Source organism: Pholis gunnellus (assembly GCF_910591455.1).
Source record: "Pholis gunnellus genome assembly, chromosome: 14".
Classification (NCBI taxonomy): Eukaryota; Metazoa; Chordata; class Actinopteri; order Perciformes; family Pholidae; genus Pholis; species Pholis gunnellus.
In genome coordinates, this window is record NC_136541.1 from 6,116,703 (window position 1) to 6,131,384 (window position 14,682).

Sequence of the window (14,682 nt, forward strand, 5' to 3'; positions counted from 1 at the left end):
GGTCGTATAAAGTGAGACTTTCCTTTGCAGATCACACTTCGTCACATGGATGATAAATAATATACAGATAATATTTACTCTGGTCACTGTGAAGCGCCTCTATTATGGGAATACAGTTGAATGTTTGTTTTATGTACTTGTTTTGGTCATTTGCCATTCTTTACACCATAGGCTAACATTCACTTCCTTGTTGTTGGCATATATTCAAAATTTGATCCCAAGGGCTTTTGGACTTTCCTGTATGTTTTTTTTTTTTCTCCACGGAATATAGGGGGTTCTAGAAAATTATAACTCTGCTGAATCTTGTTTTTAATGGCCTGTCCACTATCTGGAAAAAACACGAATATGTTACTTTTGACATATTGCACCGCATGAATGTTTTAGCGGATGAGGTTCCTGGATATTCTAAACTCTATGAGTCAGTGCCACTCCTTTTCAACTGTGCAATTTGCATTTGATGATAAAAACCACAAACCACAAGACTGGTTGTCCTGTGGAAATGCTTGCAGACCACATTCTGAGTTAAAGCAGCATTTAGTTCCTAATTATACCCTGCTCTGGTCGTAAGCTTGAAGAACAGCACTTTTGTCCTTGATGGAAACATTGTGTGTGCTCTGAGCGGCAGCATACATCTCCTGGAACCCAGGCAGCTGTGATCGTGTTGTTCTCCTAAATTGAAAAGGACAATTTTTGCGTTACATAAGTGATTTAATATGTATTAGTATGAGCCGTTCCTCCAATACAGCAATGCAAATGAAGCATTTTAATTTTCATCAGAAGCTTAAAAACTACTAATGCTTATGCAGCAATAAAATGTACAGGACATATAATATCTTAATGGATGTCACAAAAGTGTCAACTAATATATTTGTGACAGACTACTGGACAATAAGTTACATAAATGTAAATCTAGTCATTTTTTATATATAGATTGAGGATCATAGGTTAAAAATATATTTTTCTAAAGTAGATTTATAATCCATAAGAGCTTTTTTTTCTCTAATGTAACAGACTGCGCAGTTTCACTGCACAAGCTGTAGCATTAATGGCATGCGATACCCTCTCAGTCACAGCTTGGCAACCTCAGGAGTAATCCTCTAAATCATATGAAACGAGATGATGTGTTTATTCAGAAGCATCATTCATTCATGTTGATTTTCATCATGAGAGGAAATGGACCCAAACAAAAAAAAAAAACTGACCATTACATTTTGCAACCTTAGAAACGAATTCTAACGTTATATGTCATGAAAGAGACATTCAAATTTGATTATTAAGCTGCGACGCTGGCGTTTTATTCATCTTGTGAGTCTGTGTGTGTGTCATTATGGCAAAATATGGTCCCTGAGACACCTGCTGTAGCACCACCTGTCGTACCACAGAGGCGGTTTTGAGTACGACTGAAGTGGACGTTGTCGCCGTGACATCACCCATTGGTTTATGGGCTTCGAAGCCTCAAATTCAGCGCTTGGGCCATCGCCAATTTGTTTTATTGCAACCAGAAGTGACACAAGAGTGTGGGAGCTAAGTACAACCGAATGCTGAATAAGACATTTTTAGGCGAAGACACAATTAACCTCCATGAACAGAAAACACACTGCGAAAGGATTAAAGTTAGGATGTAAACCTGGCAACTTCCAGACCAGACAACGCCGTGGTAACGACCTGTTAATCACAAAGTGTCCAGACACTAAAGATACCACGCATTGGCTTCACTATTCATCAACAACGCCTCTGTCTGCGCTCAGCGTCTCCTCTCCTCATCCCTCTGTGTGTGTGTGCATGGGTTGATGATTTGTTGTTCCGGCTGGTGCGATAGCATCGCAAAATGGTGTCTAGTTTAGGTTTCCTATTTGTTAGCATCAGCTGTAATAATGAATTAAGTGTCAAGTTTGTTGGTTGAGCTAATTACATACCTACAAATCACCTTGACCCAGATTACTTGTGAAGATGAAATAGGTGAGGTTGCAGAAAGTAGGGCTATACAAAATGTATCAGGGTTGACAGCAGGTACTTTCTAATGGACTCATCCATTTTTAAATGAGACGTTCACCAAAATACACACTGATGCAAGAAAAACAGTGGATAAGCCTTAGAATGTCTGAAAGCTTCCCAAAGGTAATTTATTTTTACACAACAGCTTTCATAAATGAATGATGACAGGGAGTTGACTGCCGGGCCAGGTGGACTTGGTGGTTCAGGAGGTGTTTCCAGTCTGCAAAGGTTTGTCTCTGTTCATTCTCATCAGCGTCTTCACGGCTGCCAACAATGTTTTTCTGCCTTTTTAATTAGCCGCAAATCCGCTTCAATTGCACAGCCTTGTTTCAGTATTGGAACACTCGATCTCACTGTGAATTAGATGCCCGCAGGGAGTTTTGCAATTGATATTCCACTTTACCAAGTCAACCACCATCAGTAGTTTCGGTGGGCAGATCCCTCTACTTGCTCAAGCTTGCTACCATATGCCCTGTAGACTGGGTCGTCAGCAGACACAGTGTAAACAATATTTGACTCTTATTTTCACATGTAGAGGATAAAAATAACAATATAATTCTGATCAAGTCAGTTATGCCGATGGCAAAACATTCATTGGTTTCATGTTCATAAATGTGCAGATTTGCTGTTTTGTCTCACGTGATAGTAAGCTGAATATTTCAAAAAACATTTGAAGATGTTCAATTATGAGAAGTGTGACGGACATGTTTCCCAACTTTTACATTTAATGAACTAAATGATGAACTGATAGTTCAGAAAATAATACGCAGATTCAACAATAGTGAAAAAGTAGTCATTAGTCGTGGCCCTACAGCTATCAGAGCTAGTCATTGTGGTTGATCTTGTGCTTTTAAGTCAGGTGCCTGATAGATCAGGGTAAAACTTAAGTCAATCAACCAGAAAACTATGTGGAACTGTATGTCCAAGGGTCAACACCGGAGCACAGACAGTCGGCTGCACGGAGGGGGTTCACGTGCAAAGAATTTGTCGAGTTGGACCAGCAAGACTGAGCTCAATTAGGCACGTGTTAAAGTCAGAACCCAATGTGCCAACACTTATCCTTCTGACCTCAGGAAAACTGATGAAAATAATTTCTGCAGCAAGCATGTTGTGCCATTACCAGCAAGAGCACAAACAGCAATCAGTGCTGTGGACGTGGTTTAACATTTGAGTGAAGAAGGAGCTGAGCACAAAAAGGTGACACGTTTAGAGGGCAATGCTCCAAGCAATCAGCCTTATCCTCTTTTAACCGGAGGGGCACCAAGCTGCCTGCTGCCTGCTAAGACCTAGGACAAGGACACTGTTTTTATAAGACCTCTAATTGTGACTGCCTTCTTAATAAAAGCCTCTAAATTGCAGACAAATTAGGCACTGTTTAATCACCTCAAGGTGTCTCTCATTGTTCTCTAATACTCCACCCTATTGAAGAGGCTGCTCTGAGTGAACCTGTGCAGTTACGTCACCTTGATTGAGGTGCTTTTCAGAGTAGCTTCAAGCACAAAGACTATTCAAAATCATCAAGCAAGGTCAAAATCATCTCTCTAAATGATTAGAACAGCAAAGAAAATGATTTACATGTTAATAAACTGACAACCATTATTTGTATTAAGAATCATTAGTGAAGTTTGTCAAATTAATTAAATGTATTACAATTCATTTTTAGCGCAGGGTTAATATTTTTACTCATCAACATATTTTTCTGATGGCTACAAATGAATAAAACATGATAGTAACCACGTTACTGTGACCTTCAAAGTGGTATTTACAACTTGCATGTTGCGTCTTTCCCTAAAGCAATGCTGTAAGGGTTAACATAAATAACACGCGCCATCATTTCCAGCGTGACTTCAAGGAAAAAGCATTCACACGACATTCAGTAAGTAACATTCTGAAAGACAAGCTATTAAGCATTGAGGACATTGTTGTGCATTGTACAACAAATAAATAAATAAAGGGAACCATGTACTTATTGTCTATATTGTCCTGTTTTAATATTACTTGTAGAATGCTGCTCACAGGCCTGCTGACTATAGAAAGCTGTTCTTCCATAAATGCTTCTATAAAGACACTACATAATGATGTGCTGAGCCATTAATGGATTAACTACAAAGATAAAAATAAACATCATATAATGACTGCGTTGAAAGGATTCAATACATATTCAAGACACAACTGTTAATGCACACATGGGGGGATGATCAGGATGTTCATGGCGTGCTCCTACTGAAAGGCCTGCAACTGGCCTGTCAGCATGAGCTTTCCACTCTCCACTTACTACAAGGTCGCTGGTGCTGAGGGCTTTGAACCATGTTTTTATTTGACTGAAAATGGCTTGAACTGGGTAAAAGGCAGAGTCTGTAGTGAAAGGCAAACAGTGTGCACAGATTAACAACATTGAAAGTCGATATCACACATTCAGCTCACTGTAAACACAACAGTAACGCAGTATAAGTGAATCCACATTGAACATCAGCCACTAAAAAGGAGCACTAAAACAAAAAACATCTGAATGCACTAAATGATAAAAATGTTTTTGTTTTATGCCAGATATGAAGCTGATTGTTTGCACTGTTGCCTATTGACAAGAAGTTCCTCGGTTTAATCTACTGTGAACGGTTTAAAACAGTGGTGAACTGACAAACTGATTCTTGACACATCAAAGAATCATAAAGTATCAGAGTTTCTGAGCTTTTCACCATGCGTGCTTGTTTGCAATCCCTTTCAAATTCACAGCAGAGAACACAACATCTGTCTTGTCACACAAAATGAGCTTCATTACCCCAACATTTAAATTCTGTCGAAATCAGAGCAGCACAACCAGATGTATCCTCTTTGATTCTCTACATTCTTCTTCCTTGTCAAAACCTGGCGCCTGCATTACCCACAATGCAACTCAACCGGTGACAGTTTGGTTTGAGATAGCTAGCTCCATATTCATGTCAATTCTTTGTCACGACTCGCTGTGCAAAGGCCTTAACAAGTAATAGCTGGAATATGTTCCCATCTTAATCAGGGCCATAACTACGGCCTTGTTGCTGCTGTACTGACTGATGAGTCGCCAACTTAATTTCATTGTATGTTTTTACGATGACAATAAACATCCTTATCCTTAAAAACATGGTGAATGTGGTTTTAAAGGACATTTAGACACATGCAGTAAACAGTACAAGGGAGTAAAGTGCCTCAGTATCCCAACTAATATTGGCAATCTATGATATGTCTAAATATGTATGAGATGTCTATATATTTGAACCAGTAGAATGTGGATGTGACACTGTAAAACTTTGTGGGAATAAAAAGAATGGCAATCCTCCAAGCCGATGTAGTAGCCTTCAATATTTATAACAGTACGTGCTGAATGTAGATTTAGGCTTTTATGGTTCTCTACTGAAGCTCTCATGATGCCAATTATCCATGAAAAAACATCATCAATAATATAACATGAAATAAACGTATTCCACACAAAGCTCGGGTTCTTCCAAAAACTACCACGCCACATCAGCAATAACAATCATTGAAGAAATAAGCCACAAGCTTTAACGAATGTTCCAGCTTGAGAGTCAAATAGGTCATTTTGATAAATTGTGAAATTCAATATTAAAACAAAAATAACACAACCAATTTTATACAGAAATCTCAATTATAATCAAGCAAAAATGTTGTGTTAATAATTTGTTCATTAACTTATTCACTCACCTACGGATTCTTCAATTTCTTACTACTGAACAGGGCCACAGGGTTGGCTGGAGCCTGTCCCAACACACATGTCACCAGTCTATCAGGGACAGACATGGTGAACTTTGACTGATGATGATCTTCTAATGTTGGAGGAAGAACTCATGCAAAAATATTTGCGATAACACTTGGGATTAACAATTTACCTGACCGTAATACACAATTAGCATTACACTAAATGTCAGTCCTAAACATGAATAAAAAATCCTAGTAAGTTCATATGCAGCACTTTAACTAAAGATCTGCAATGACAACTCTAACTTTGCAACCACGTTCAGAGTTTGTGCTCTCATTGTCTAGTGTTTTAAATGCCATGGAGCTAATGCAGGAAAGTCCAGCTAAATGTCGCACTTTCCTTGTACTGCAGTGTGAGGATTTCTTACTTATTGCTGGAAACATTGGAGCTGTGAAGTGCATACTTACAAACCCATAAGCCCCACAGTTTTGCAATGAAACTAATAAAGATCCTTTTTCAGAAATTTGGCCTCCTTTCAACCATAAGCCATGTGCCGGGGGAGTATTCCTGCCCAAGATTTGAGCTGCTTCCAAATTGCATAAAAACAACTGGATCAGATGTGTGAAATCCTACTCTCCCTGCTCCCGATCATTTCGGGAATTGACTCGGGATTGAATAAAAACTCAATCTGTGTTGCATTTAAGTGACTAGTAATGAGTCCAAGAGCTTCTGTATATTTGAAACTCAATCCCTTCACCAACAGTGGGGGTAGGGCTGAGCTTGACCATGGGTCAACAGCAAAGGCATCTACATAGCTGAGAATTTTCACATGTCAACTCCACTGAGGTACTCTGAGATTCCAAGCATATTGCCTGCAAGGAAGTCTGCACCACAATATTGATACAGCAGGTAACTGATGAAATAGGACCACATAGGACGCAAACTTATCACACCGCTGGCAATCAATCAGTTGGGCCATGACTTTTTGATTTGTTGAGTGATGATATACTGCTATTTCAAGAGTACCTTGGTGCAATGCTTGAGTGAAAATAATGTTGAAATTGGACATGCTCAGCAAGAAGGTGGAAGTCAGGACATCTTATCAACGACTGACAAGACGAGAGGCAGCCTGACACTCTGAAATGTGTCAAATGTTTGACACGTGGACGGGGCTTCAACTTCTCCGTGATAAGCATCACCACGTACAGCATGTCTGGAGTATTCAGCTGAATCTTGGAACCTGTCTGTCTTCATAAAAAAACTAATTTCACTCATGACATGTCCACAATGAGAAAAATAAAGTAAGGTTTGCGAGAGAAAGTGTCGGATGTAGTCTACCAAAGCATCCATGGCCTCATTAAATAAAGCCTCCTTTGCTTTCACAGATTTTTGTCAAACCGATGCTTGATGCTTGTTTTCAAGATGAATCATTCACAGGATCACCGGGTGCTAACAAGCCGATTCAAAGGCATCATTAAAGCTCTATTCTCACAGGACTAGTCTTACCGAGCGAAGCTGAAATGTCTTGTGCGTCTTGTTTTGGGTTTTTTTTTGGGGGTGGGGGGGTTCTCTTTGAGTTTTTTCAGACTCCTTCCTGGTAGAGAATTATGAAGGCTGCGTTGAAAGTTTTGACAGCATCGTGGGTGCAAATTCAGGAGGCTCATCTCGCTACACAGCATTGAGACCCACTCGCACCAGAGCAAGAGGTCGTTGTAAGTATTATATAAACATAAAGGCCTGTGTCATATAATAATATCTATAAAATCAATATTAATATCATATTGTATAGTATTTTTTTATAAGCTGATGTTACACAGAGCCTTGACATTCCCATTCGCAATAGGAAAAGCGAATGCACCACACAAAAAATAGGCATGGGGGTGGGGGGGCAATTTCTAAATCCATGAAGTCTGCTGATGATACTTGTCCTGTGCTCAAGTTCTCAAGGTTAAGAAAAAAAAATAGCTTGATGTTGCCACCAGCTCAAACTCGTACCCAGCCAAACAGCAGATCTTTATGAAATGCTGAGGTTCATAGGGGGAGGCATGCCATTAAATATCTGTAAGAAGTGTAACTTTTTCAGCGAGGTGTGAAAGTGGCATTGAGTTACACATACTCTACCGTTTTTCAAGTGGAAAAGCTAAGAAGGAGAAAAAAAAGCAAAGGTCACGGTAAGTCAAGAAAACAAGCCCTTTCCTGAGTCAAACACAGCCATGGTATAACCTTACCATGCTGGTGAAACTGAAGACTCTCCTATTAACACACACGTTATGAGTCTGACTCACAGGCCCTCTAAAAACTGAGCAATGTGTCAGTCAATAAAGAAAAAGAAGATAACCGTGGCACAAGATGTGTGCGTTTTTAAGAGATATTAGATTATTCTGCAGTTATCTCAGGAATCCTCTCAGCTACTGTAACGCTCTGCAGTGAAATACAGTGCATAATGATATGTGTGTGAAGGGTATTTTCCACTACAAGTTGCCTCTGTGAGCTGAATCCTATGCTGATCCCAGGAAAATTTGGGCAAACATGTTAACGCACCAGTGACGACAGCGGGTGACTCACAATCTACAGCAACAAGCAATGTACAGCTGCTGATACAGGGTTTACACCTCCGTGCTGCTTAAATCCACAGTATACAGGCTGTAAAACTACATAGCAAAACAGGCAGTCTGCCAACCACATAATCTCATTTGGATGGAGAAATTACATTTGAACCAAGGTGGGTATGAATACCATCTGTGCACCAGAATACTCCCTCTCAAAACCTTCAGCTTAATATACTACTGCTGATTTCTATTTCTCCATAGTCCAACAAATACATGGTACTCCCAAAGCTGAGAGTGTAAACATGTTATTTTTGGTGTGTTATAGTGACTCGATGATGTGACATTTCACTCGAGAAGTAAGTGCAAGTGTCTCCCCAGAGCTGTTAGCTTCAAGTGGTTTAAAGCAATATCCATAATTATACCTCAAACACAACTTTAAAAGCTTTCCTGACCTGCTGTGACCCCTTATACATAGAACCGTTAACTCCCATCCAGCCTGTGGATGTGATACATGTATATTGTTTCTGGGTACATTTTATACACCGAGTATGACAGAAAAAACCTTTAATCATATAGACCACAAACCCAAGACCAGTAGGATAAATCATTTCATCACAAGTAGCGCGTTTTAGGAGTTCAAACACATGCGTCGGCCTACAGGAAGTAATGTAATGATGTGTAATTTTAGCTTCTTTTTAGCAACTTGTTATGAAACTGATCGTAAAGTTGGGAAGAGCAAGATGAGCCGCAGTGTTCCCACCCTCACCTATGGTCATGAGCTTTGGGTGAATAAGATTGCGGATACAAGTGGCCGAAATGAGCTTCCATAGTAGGATGACTGGGCTCAGCCTTAGCGATAGGGTCAGATGCTCAGCTATCCGGAGGGAGCTCGTAGAGCCGGTGCTCCTTCACATCGAAAGGGCCCAGCTGAGGTGGTTCGGACATCTAATCAGGATGCCTTCTGGACGCCTCCTTTTAGAGGTTTTCCAGAAGATGTCCAACTGGTAAGAGGCCCCGGGGTAGACCCAGAACACGCTGGAGGATTATATATCCTGTCTGGCCTGGGAACGCCTCCCCAGGAAGAGCTCAAAATCATTGCCCCATGACCCGTCCCCAAACAAGAGGATAGTAAATAGATGGAAGGATGGTAAAATTCTGCAATCTGATTGCCACTATTTAATATAACAATGAGCTGGTCTTTTTTTAAACACTTCAAACAGTAACAACAGGGCCCAAAAGATGACAGCTGGTAGGAGTGACATCATACAATCGTCTCATCCAGTTTAGCGGCGCAATAACGTGAACCCACTGTCCAAACTGGGATTAGCACAAGTAACTGGTGTGGAAAATGTCACTGTTTTTATTGGTTCAGTCTCACTGCTCATACACTTTGAAAACTTTGCTCAAGACAACAGAAATTTGCAGAATGTCATCGGCTAGATCGATTAAACAGTTATATGGATTTATTGCCAAGCCCGACTCGCTAGCTGTATTATATCATATTGCTTTACGGGCAGCGGCTAAAATAGTAGCTTCATCATTCAACTGGTGGTTCATAGCACTTTGGGCTCTGTTTTTTTAAATCAGGGAGGTGTGAGCATACTTTTAATTCTGTGACAAAGAACAGTCTAATATGATGATATAAATATATGAGAGATCCACCAACTTTTATTCTATTTAACCTTCATTTCGCCAGAGTAATAACTATGAGACGTTTTGAGTGAGCTCAGGCATTGAAGCGTACACAATAAACTCACAAATGCATCAAACAACCAGATACTATCAGCATAGAAAGCTGCACTTTGGAAAGACAGTGGGAGTTCATTACCTCTACGCCTAATTAAAGCAAGAATTGAAAAAATGCTTCATCCTGTCCCTCAGGCGGGACCTGAAAGATTTGTATCAGAGTCAAATGTCACAACTATCTTGGGGCCAGTTTCAAGCCCACTGCCTGTTTTGTCTGTGACGCTGACCAGTGTCACAGCTATCAAACCAAAGTAATGTTAAGCAATAGGCAAGAATTACAGTACAAGCAATGAGGCAAAGCTGATCACAATATATAGTCACTGTACAAATACCAAAAGGTACCGGAATGTCACAAAAGAATTCAGTTCATAATGATTTATTTACTTGATCCCCTTTGGACACGGATACATTCATCTTTCCAAAATATGGCATCGTTGGCTTTAAAATGCATTCCTGATGCTGATTGTGAGCCCACATGCTAGATTGATTGTCATGAGTATTTTTACCGTCTGTCTGTTTGTTTTATGGTGTGGAGATGTGCAGATGGCCAGTCCTTTCTTGGCCTAAACTGCAGCTTTCTGCCATGCGAGGGCTCAAATTTGCTCAAGCTAATCAACAAAAAGCATTCCCCTCCATGGATCCTCAGCTGCTTTACTTGAACTAAAAGGATAAAGTAAGAAAATATACTGTGTTAAGACTTGTTTCATTATTTACATGAGCAGTGGGCTCTGATTGGTAAATGAACAGGCAACTTGCAAAAGGGACGACGGTCAATACGGTAAAAGCTTTTCTGACGCTCACAGATCAATGGAGATTGGTTAAGCCAAGCGTAAAAGCCCAGCTCAAATGGATTTCTTTAAAATAAGCCTTAGTTGAAGCCTGATCTATTCATTGTGTGGGAGAGGAGAAAAGAAAAGAACACAAAAAAGGTGATTTGTATCTTGTGCTTTTGAAAGGTTAAAGGAACGCAACACATCCTGGTAATTCTGGCCCTTTGATACCAAACCACTGCTGACGCACCTCCTAATGCTTCTCTTCTCCCACTTAGGAACAGTAAAGGTCACCATATAAAGCCTGGCCATGCATCAAACAATGAGAACACAAACTAATCATAATCAAAGAGTAACCCTTAGAATGCGGAAAACACCAATTGTGGAGGTCTATCTGGTGGAGGGGAAGAAATGATACCCAGTTGACAGAAATACACATTAAGGTGAGCCAATTGATCCTGGCAGGGCTTTGTTGTCCGTCTATGTCCTAATGGGGTGTGATCAAAGGGGGAATCAAAATCAAGGCCACAACCAAACAGTTTGAAGTCCCTGAGTAAATGAAAACATCAAAGGTCAATTAGCTGGAGTCAGACAGGGTTTTGCGATCGAAAAAGTCTAAGCATCAAGCATTTCCTTTTAAAACCCTGTATGAGATTAAAAACAGCCGTAGGAAAATTGTATTGGAACTAAGAATGATTCACCTCATATGCCCTATTGAGTCAAATGATTTTGTATAGAATCTTATAATAAAAACAAATCTTTGAGGTATTTGAGTCTCTGAAATGTGTTAAATTAATATGAGCATTTTGATGCAATATGTTTACATAGAGAGAAAATAAAGAATAATACTGATACTATAACTATGACTATAATTATCACTCAGCCTTACAGAGTAGAGTCAACTGCATCATCTCCTATTAGGGCATGTTTATGGCAAATAAGTCTGTATGACGCTGCAGAGTAAGTCTAATTCAAAGAGAATAAGGAGATGCTTCATTTCTTGCTCCTTCAGATACACTCATATAAACTTGGATAAAAGCGGGAAAAAAAATATTATATGTCATACTAGAGATCAGTTAACAGGACATGCAAAAAATAATTTTAATATTAAAGCCTGTTTCACAAATGCACCAGCAGTTCACATGAATTAGTGAGAAGTAATCTGCTGCCCCTAATTACCAGAGACAGAGATCAGATTATCCCGCACTCTAATCTCAGTTATGAAATTCCATTCAGGGAAATTTGAGATGGATAGCACTGCTCTGAAACTTTATTCCAAGGGTGTTTCTTGTGTTTTTTTCAGACACATCAACTGAAAAGGCTTTTAATGATGAACTCGAGGTAGAAGTGAGTTACAATAAAAAAATGATTTCATGTTACATTTTGATGAAACTGTAGACTACAATCGTCATCTTGTGGTTTTAAGTATTCAGGTCCAACACAACAGAGATTAAACTACTTAATCTAGACGTTTCAACCACACTGAGAAGCCGCTGTTTCGCGGCAAAAAAAAAAGTTCTGGATAAAGTCAACAAATATTTTCCACGTCTCGTAAAACTAGACTAAACTGACTCGTGCGTTACAAAACATAACAGGCTTCCCAGTGCAGACATAATGCTTGGATATTGGACAGACACAGATACAGCTCTAGTCCATCCAGTGAGAACCCAGACACATGCAAGTCATCACGGAGAAAAACACAGTCATGAGGGAGAAATGAAATGCTCACAAAGGTTCCTGAAAGCAGTGCTTCCGCTTACTAATGTAATAACTGAGTAAGTGAGGTAGCCATTCATTCACACTGAGCGAAGGCTCTGTGAGGTAGTGCTTTGTCTGCATGGTGTCACAATGGAGAGATTCTCTATTTGTTCTTGTATCGTTCAGATAAAAAATGTTGGATACCACGTATGGATCCACCCACCTCAACTTGTTGGTGAATATTTGCAGGGATGCAATGATACAGATATCAGATACGGACTCTATTAAATTCAATTCTATGTTCATATGCTATCGACATTATGTACTGAATTTTTAATTCCTGTTTAAGTTTTGACCAAATTGTTGCCACATTAAAAAGGGTTACAATTGTTTTACCAAGTTGCTGATGCACGATTTATTGTTTTAATAATAAATAACTATTCAGTACATTTATATATGTATTTATTTGTTCTTATTAATTTAACACTTGTATCAGATCGGTGCCCTTAATCGGCCGATACCCAAAGCCCAGTTATCGGGACTAAAAAAGTTGGATCGTGCATCCCTAAATATTTGTATCTACGATACCTTTGATATCATCATTTTCATGCAGAGTCTCTGGAAAATGTCAGAGTCCTGTAGTTTGACAACTCAATTTAAAATGTATTATTGCTTTAAACAGAGACACACACTTTCCACTGTCAGCTTTGGCTTTCAGTGAAATCTAAGGTTTGGTCACAGTTTGGAAAAAAAATTTACTTTTTTTGTGGAGAAGAAGACTAAACAAACACCAAAATTAAAAAAAAACGGGTAAACACCATGCACAGACAGAACCTTTTAACGACTGAATGTTGAATTAGCTATAAATACACAGCAATGTTATAATTGTTTTCCTCTGCCATCTGAACCAATGAGCCTCGAGGTCCACTGCGGTACAGTGATGGACCACATCACTGGGAAAATGCACTGTACCTCAGAGCCTGGGCGAACTGCCTGTTGAATGCACAACAGCCTCAGCCAAAACACACAGAACCAACTTGGTGTGCTGCTCTGCCCGTACAGTGTGTATGTGTGTATGTGTGTATGTGTGTGTGGGCAGCAGTCCCTCTGGATACAGCTATGGCAATATTTGAGAGCGCAATTATAAATCACAATGTCGGGCAAAAGTGATGTGAATCAGTGAGGTGAAATTGTTCAGGCGCTATGAGTTCTGAATTAATTATTTACACCCATTCTGACTGCAAGAATTGCTTGGGTTCAGTCAGGTGAGACCTTGAAACCCGTAGTAAACACAATGCCTTGCCTATTACAGGAACTAGGTTACCGGGAGCTGCTTCACACAAACACTGTGTTGTTGTAACTGCGAGAAGATGCATTCAATGGAACAAAAGCGTAATCACCAATCACAGCAGCTTGAGGACAACCCTGTGCACCCAGTCCAATATGTCAATACGAGTGTCGATACAAGACAATTAGGCCTGTATTCACTGGCTTCAATTCCACAAGAAGTGTGATGTGCAGCACAGAGAGGGTGTGAATGTGATGTGTGAGTTCAGAGCTTTTGATTTCTGTCAGTCTTTTATTCTGGAGGTCAACAGCTTCCCTTTAACTCAAACACCTTACCTTAATCTTTTCCAAGAGATGCAAAAATGTTATAAATGTAAAAGCTGAGAGTGATTTTTTTTAGATATGACCAACATGCACGTTTTGTCTGATTTAAAAAGTATCCCCAACATCTCCTTATGTGAAACACTTATGAACAGTTGCAGTAACAGCTGCTCTCGGACAAGCTGTCAGTGATGTGTGCACAGAGAAGGCTCCACTGGTTCACAGATCACAAATGCAACATTAAAATAACATGTCGGTTATTACATGGATGAACAAAAAAAAGACTTACCAGAAATAAACCACTCAGGAGTGAGATGAGAAGAAAGTCCAGATTGTGGAGGAGCAGAGCGGATCCCATAATTGACCTGAGGCAACTTTGCCTTCAAGGGTCCTTGCGGGGCTCAAACAGACACTGATGATGCTCGGATGAAATTGTTTAATCTATTTAACTCTCTTCAAAGTGGAGCAAATTGTGTTTTTTCACTCCATCTGGCTGCTCTGTGTTTGTGGCTGCTTGTGAAATCATAACTCTGTAATGGCCTCGCTCTGCCCTCGATTTAATTTCCTATAATCTATATGCTCAGGCTCAGCCCGCTCTCTTTATTTCTCTGCATCTGTCTTTTTT

The 14,682-nt window shown here is 39.8% G+C and overlaps 1 protein-coding gene across 1 annotated transcript in view; it reads right to left on the minus strand.

The window, feature by feature from the left end:
- The window catches only part of pth1r (parathyroid hormone 1 receptor), a gene marked incomplete at both ends in the record, with an annotated part of 38,156 nt that extends 23,741 nt beyond the window's left edge, over positions 1-14,415 (minus strand). The window contains one exon of the mRNA XM_079173681.1: positions 14,347-14,415. Within this exon, the coding sequence (XP_079029807.1) occupies positions 14,347-14,415 (69 nt within the window). The remainder of the gene's footprint in view (positions 1-14,346) is intronic.
- Between the last annotated feature and the right edge of the window lie 267 nt (positions 14,416-14,682).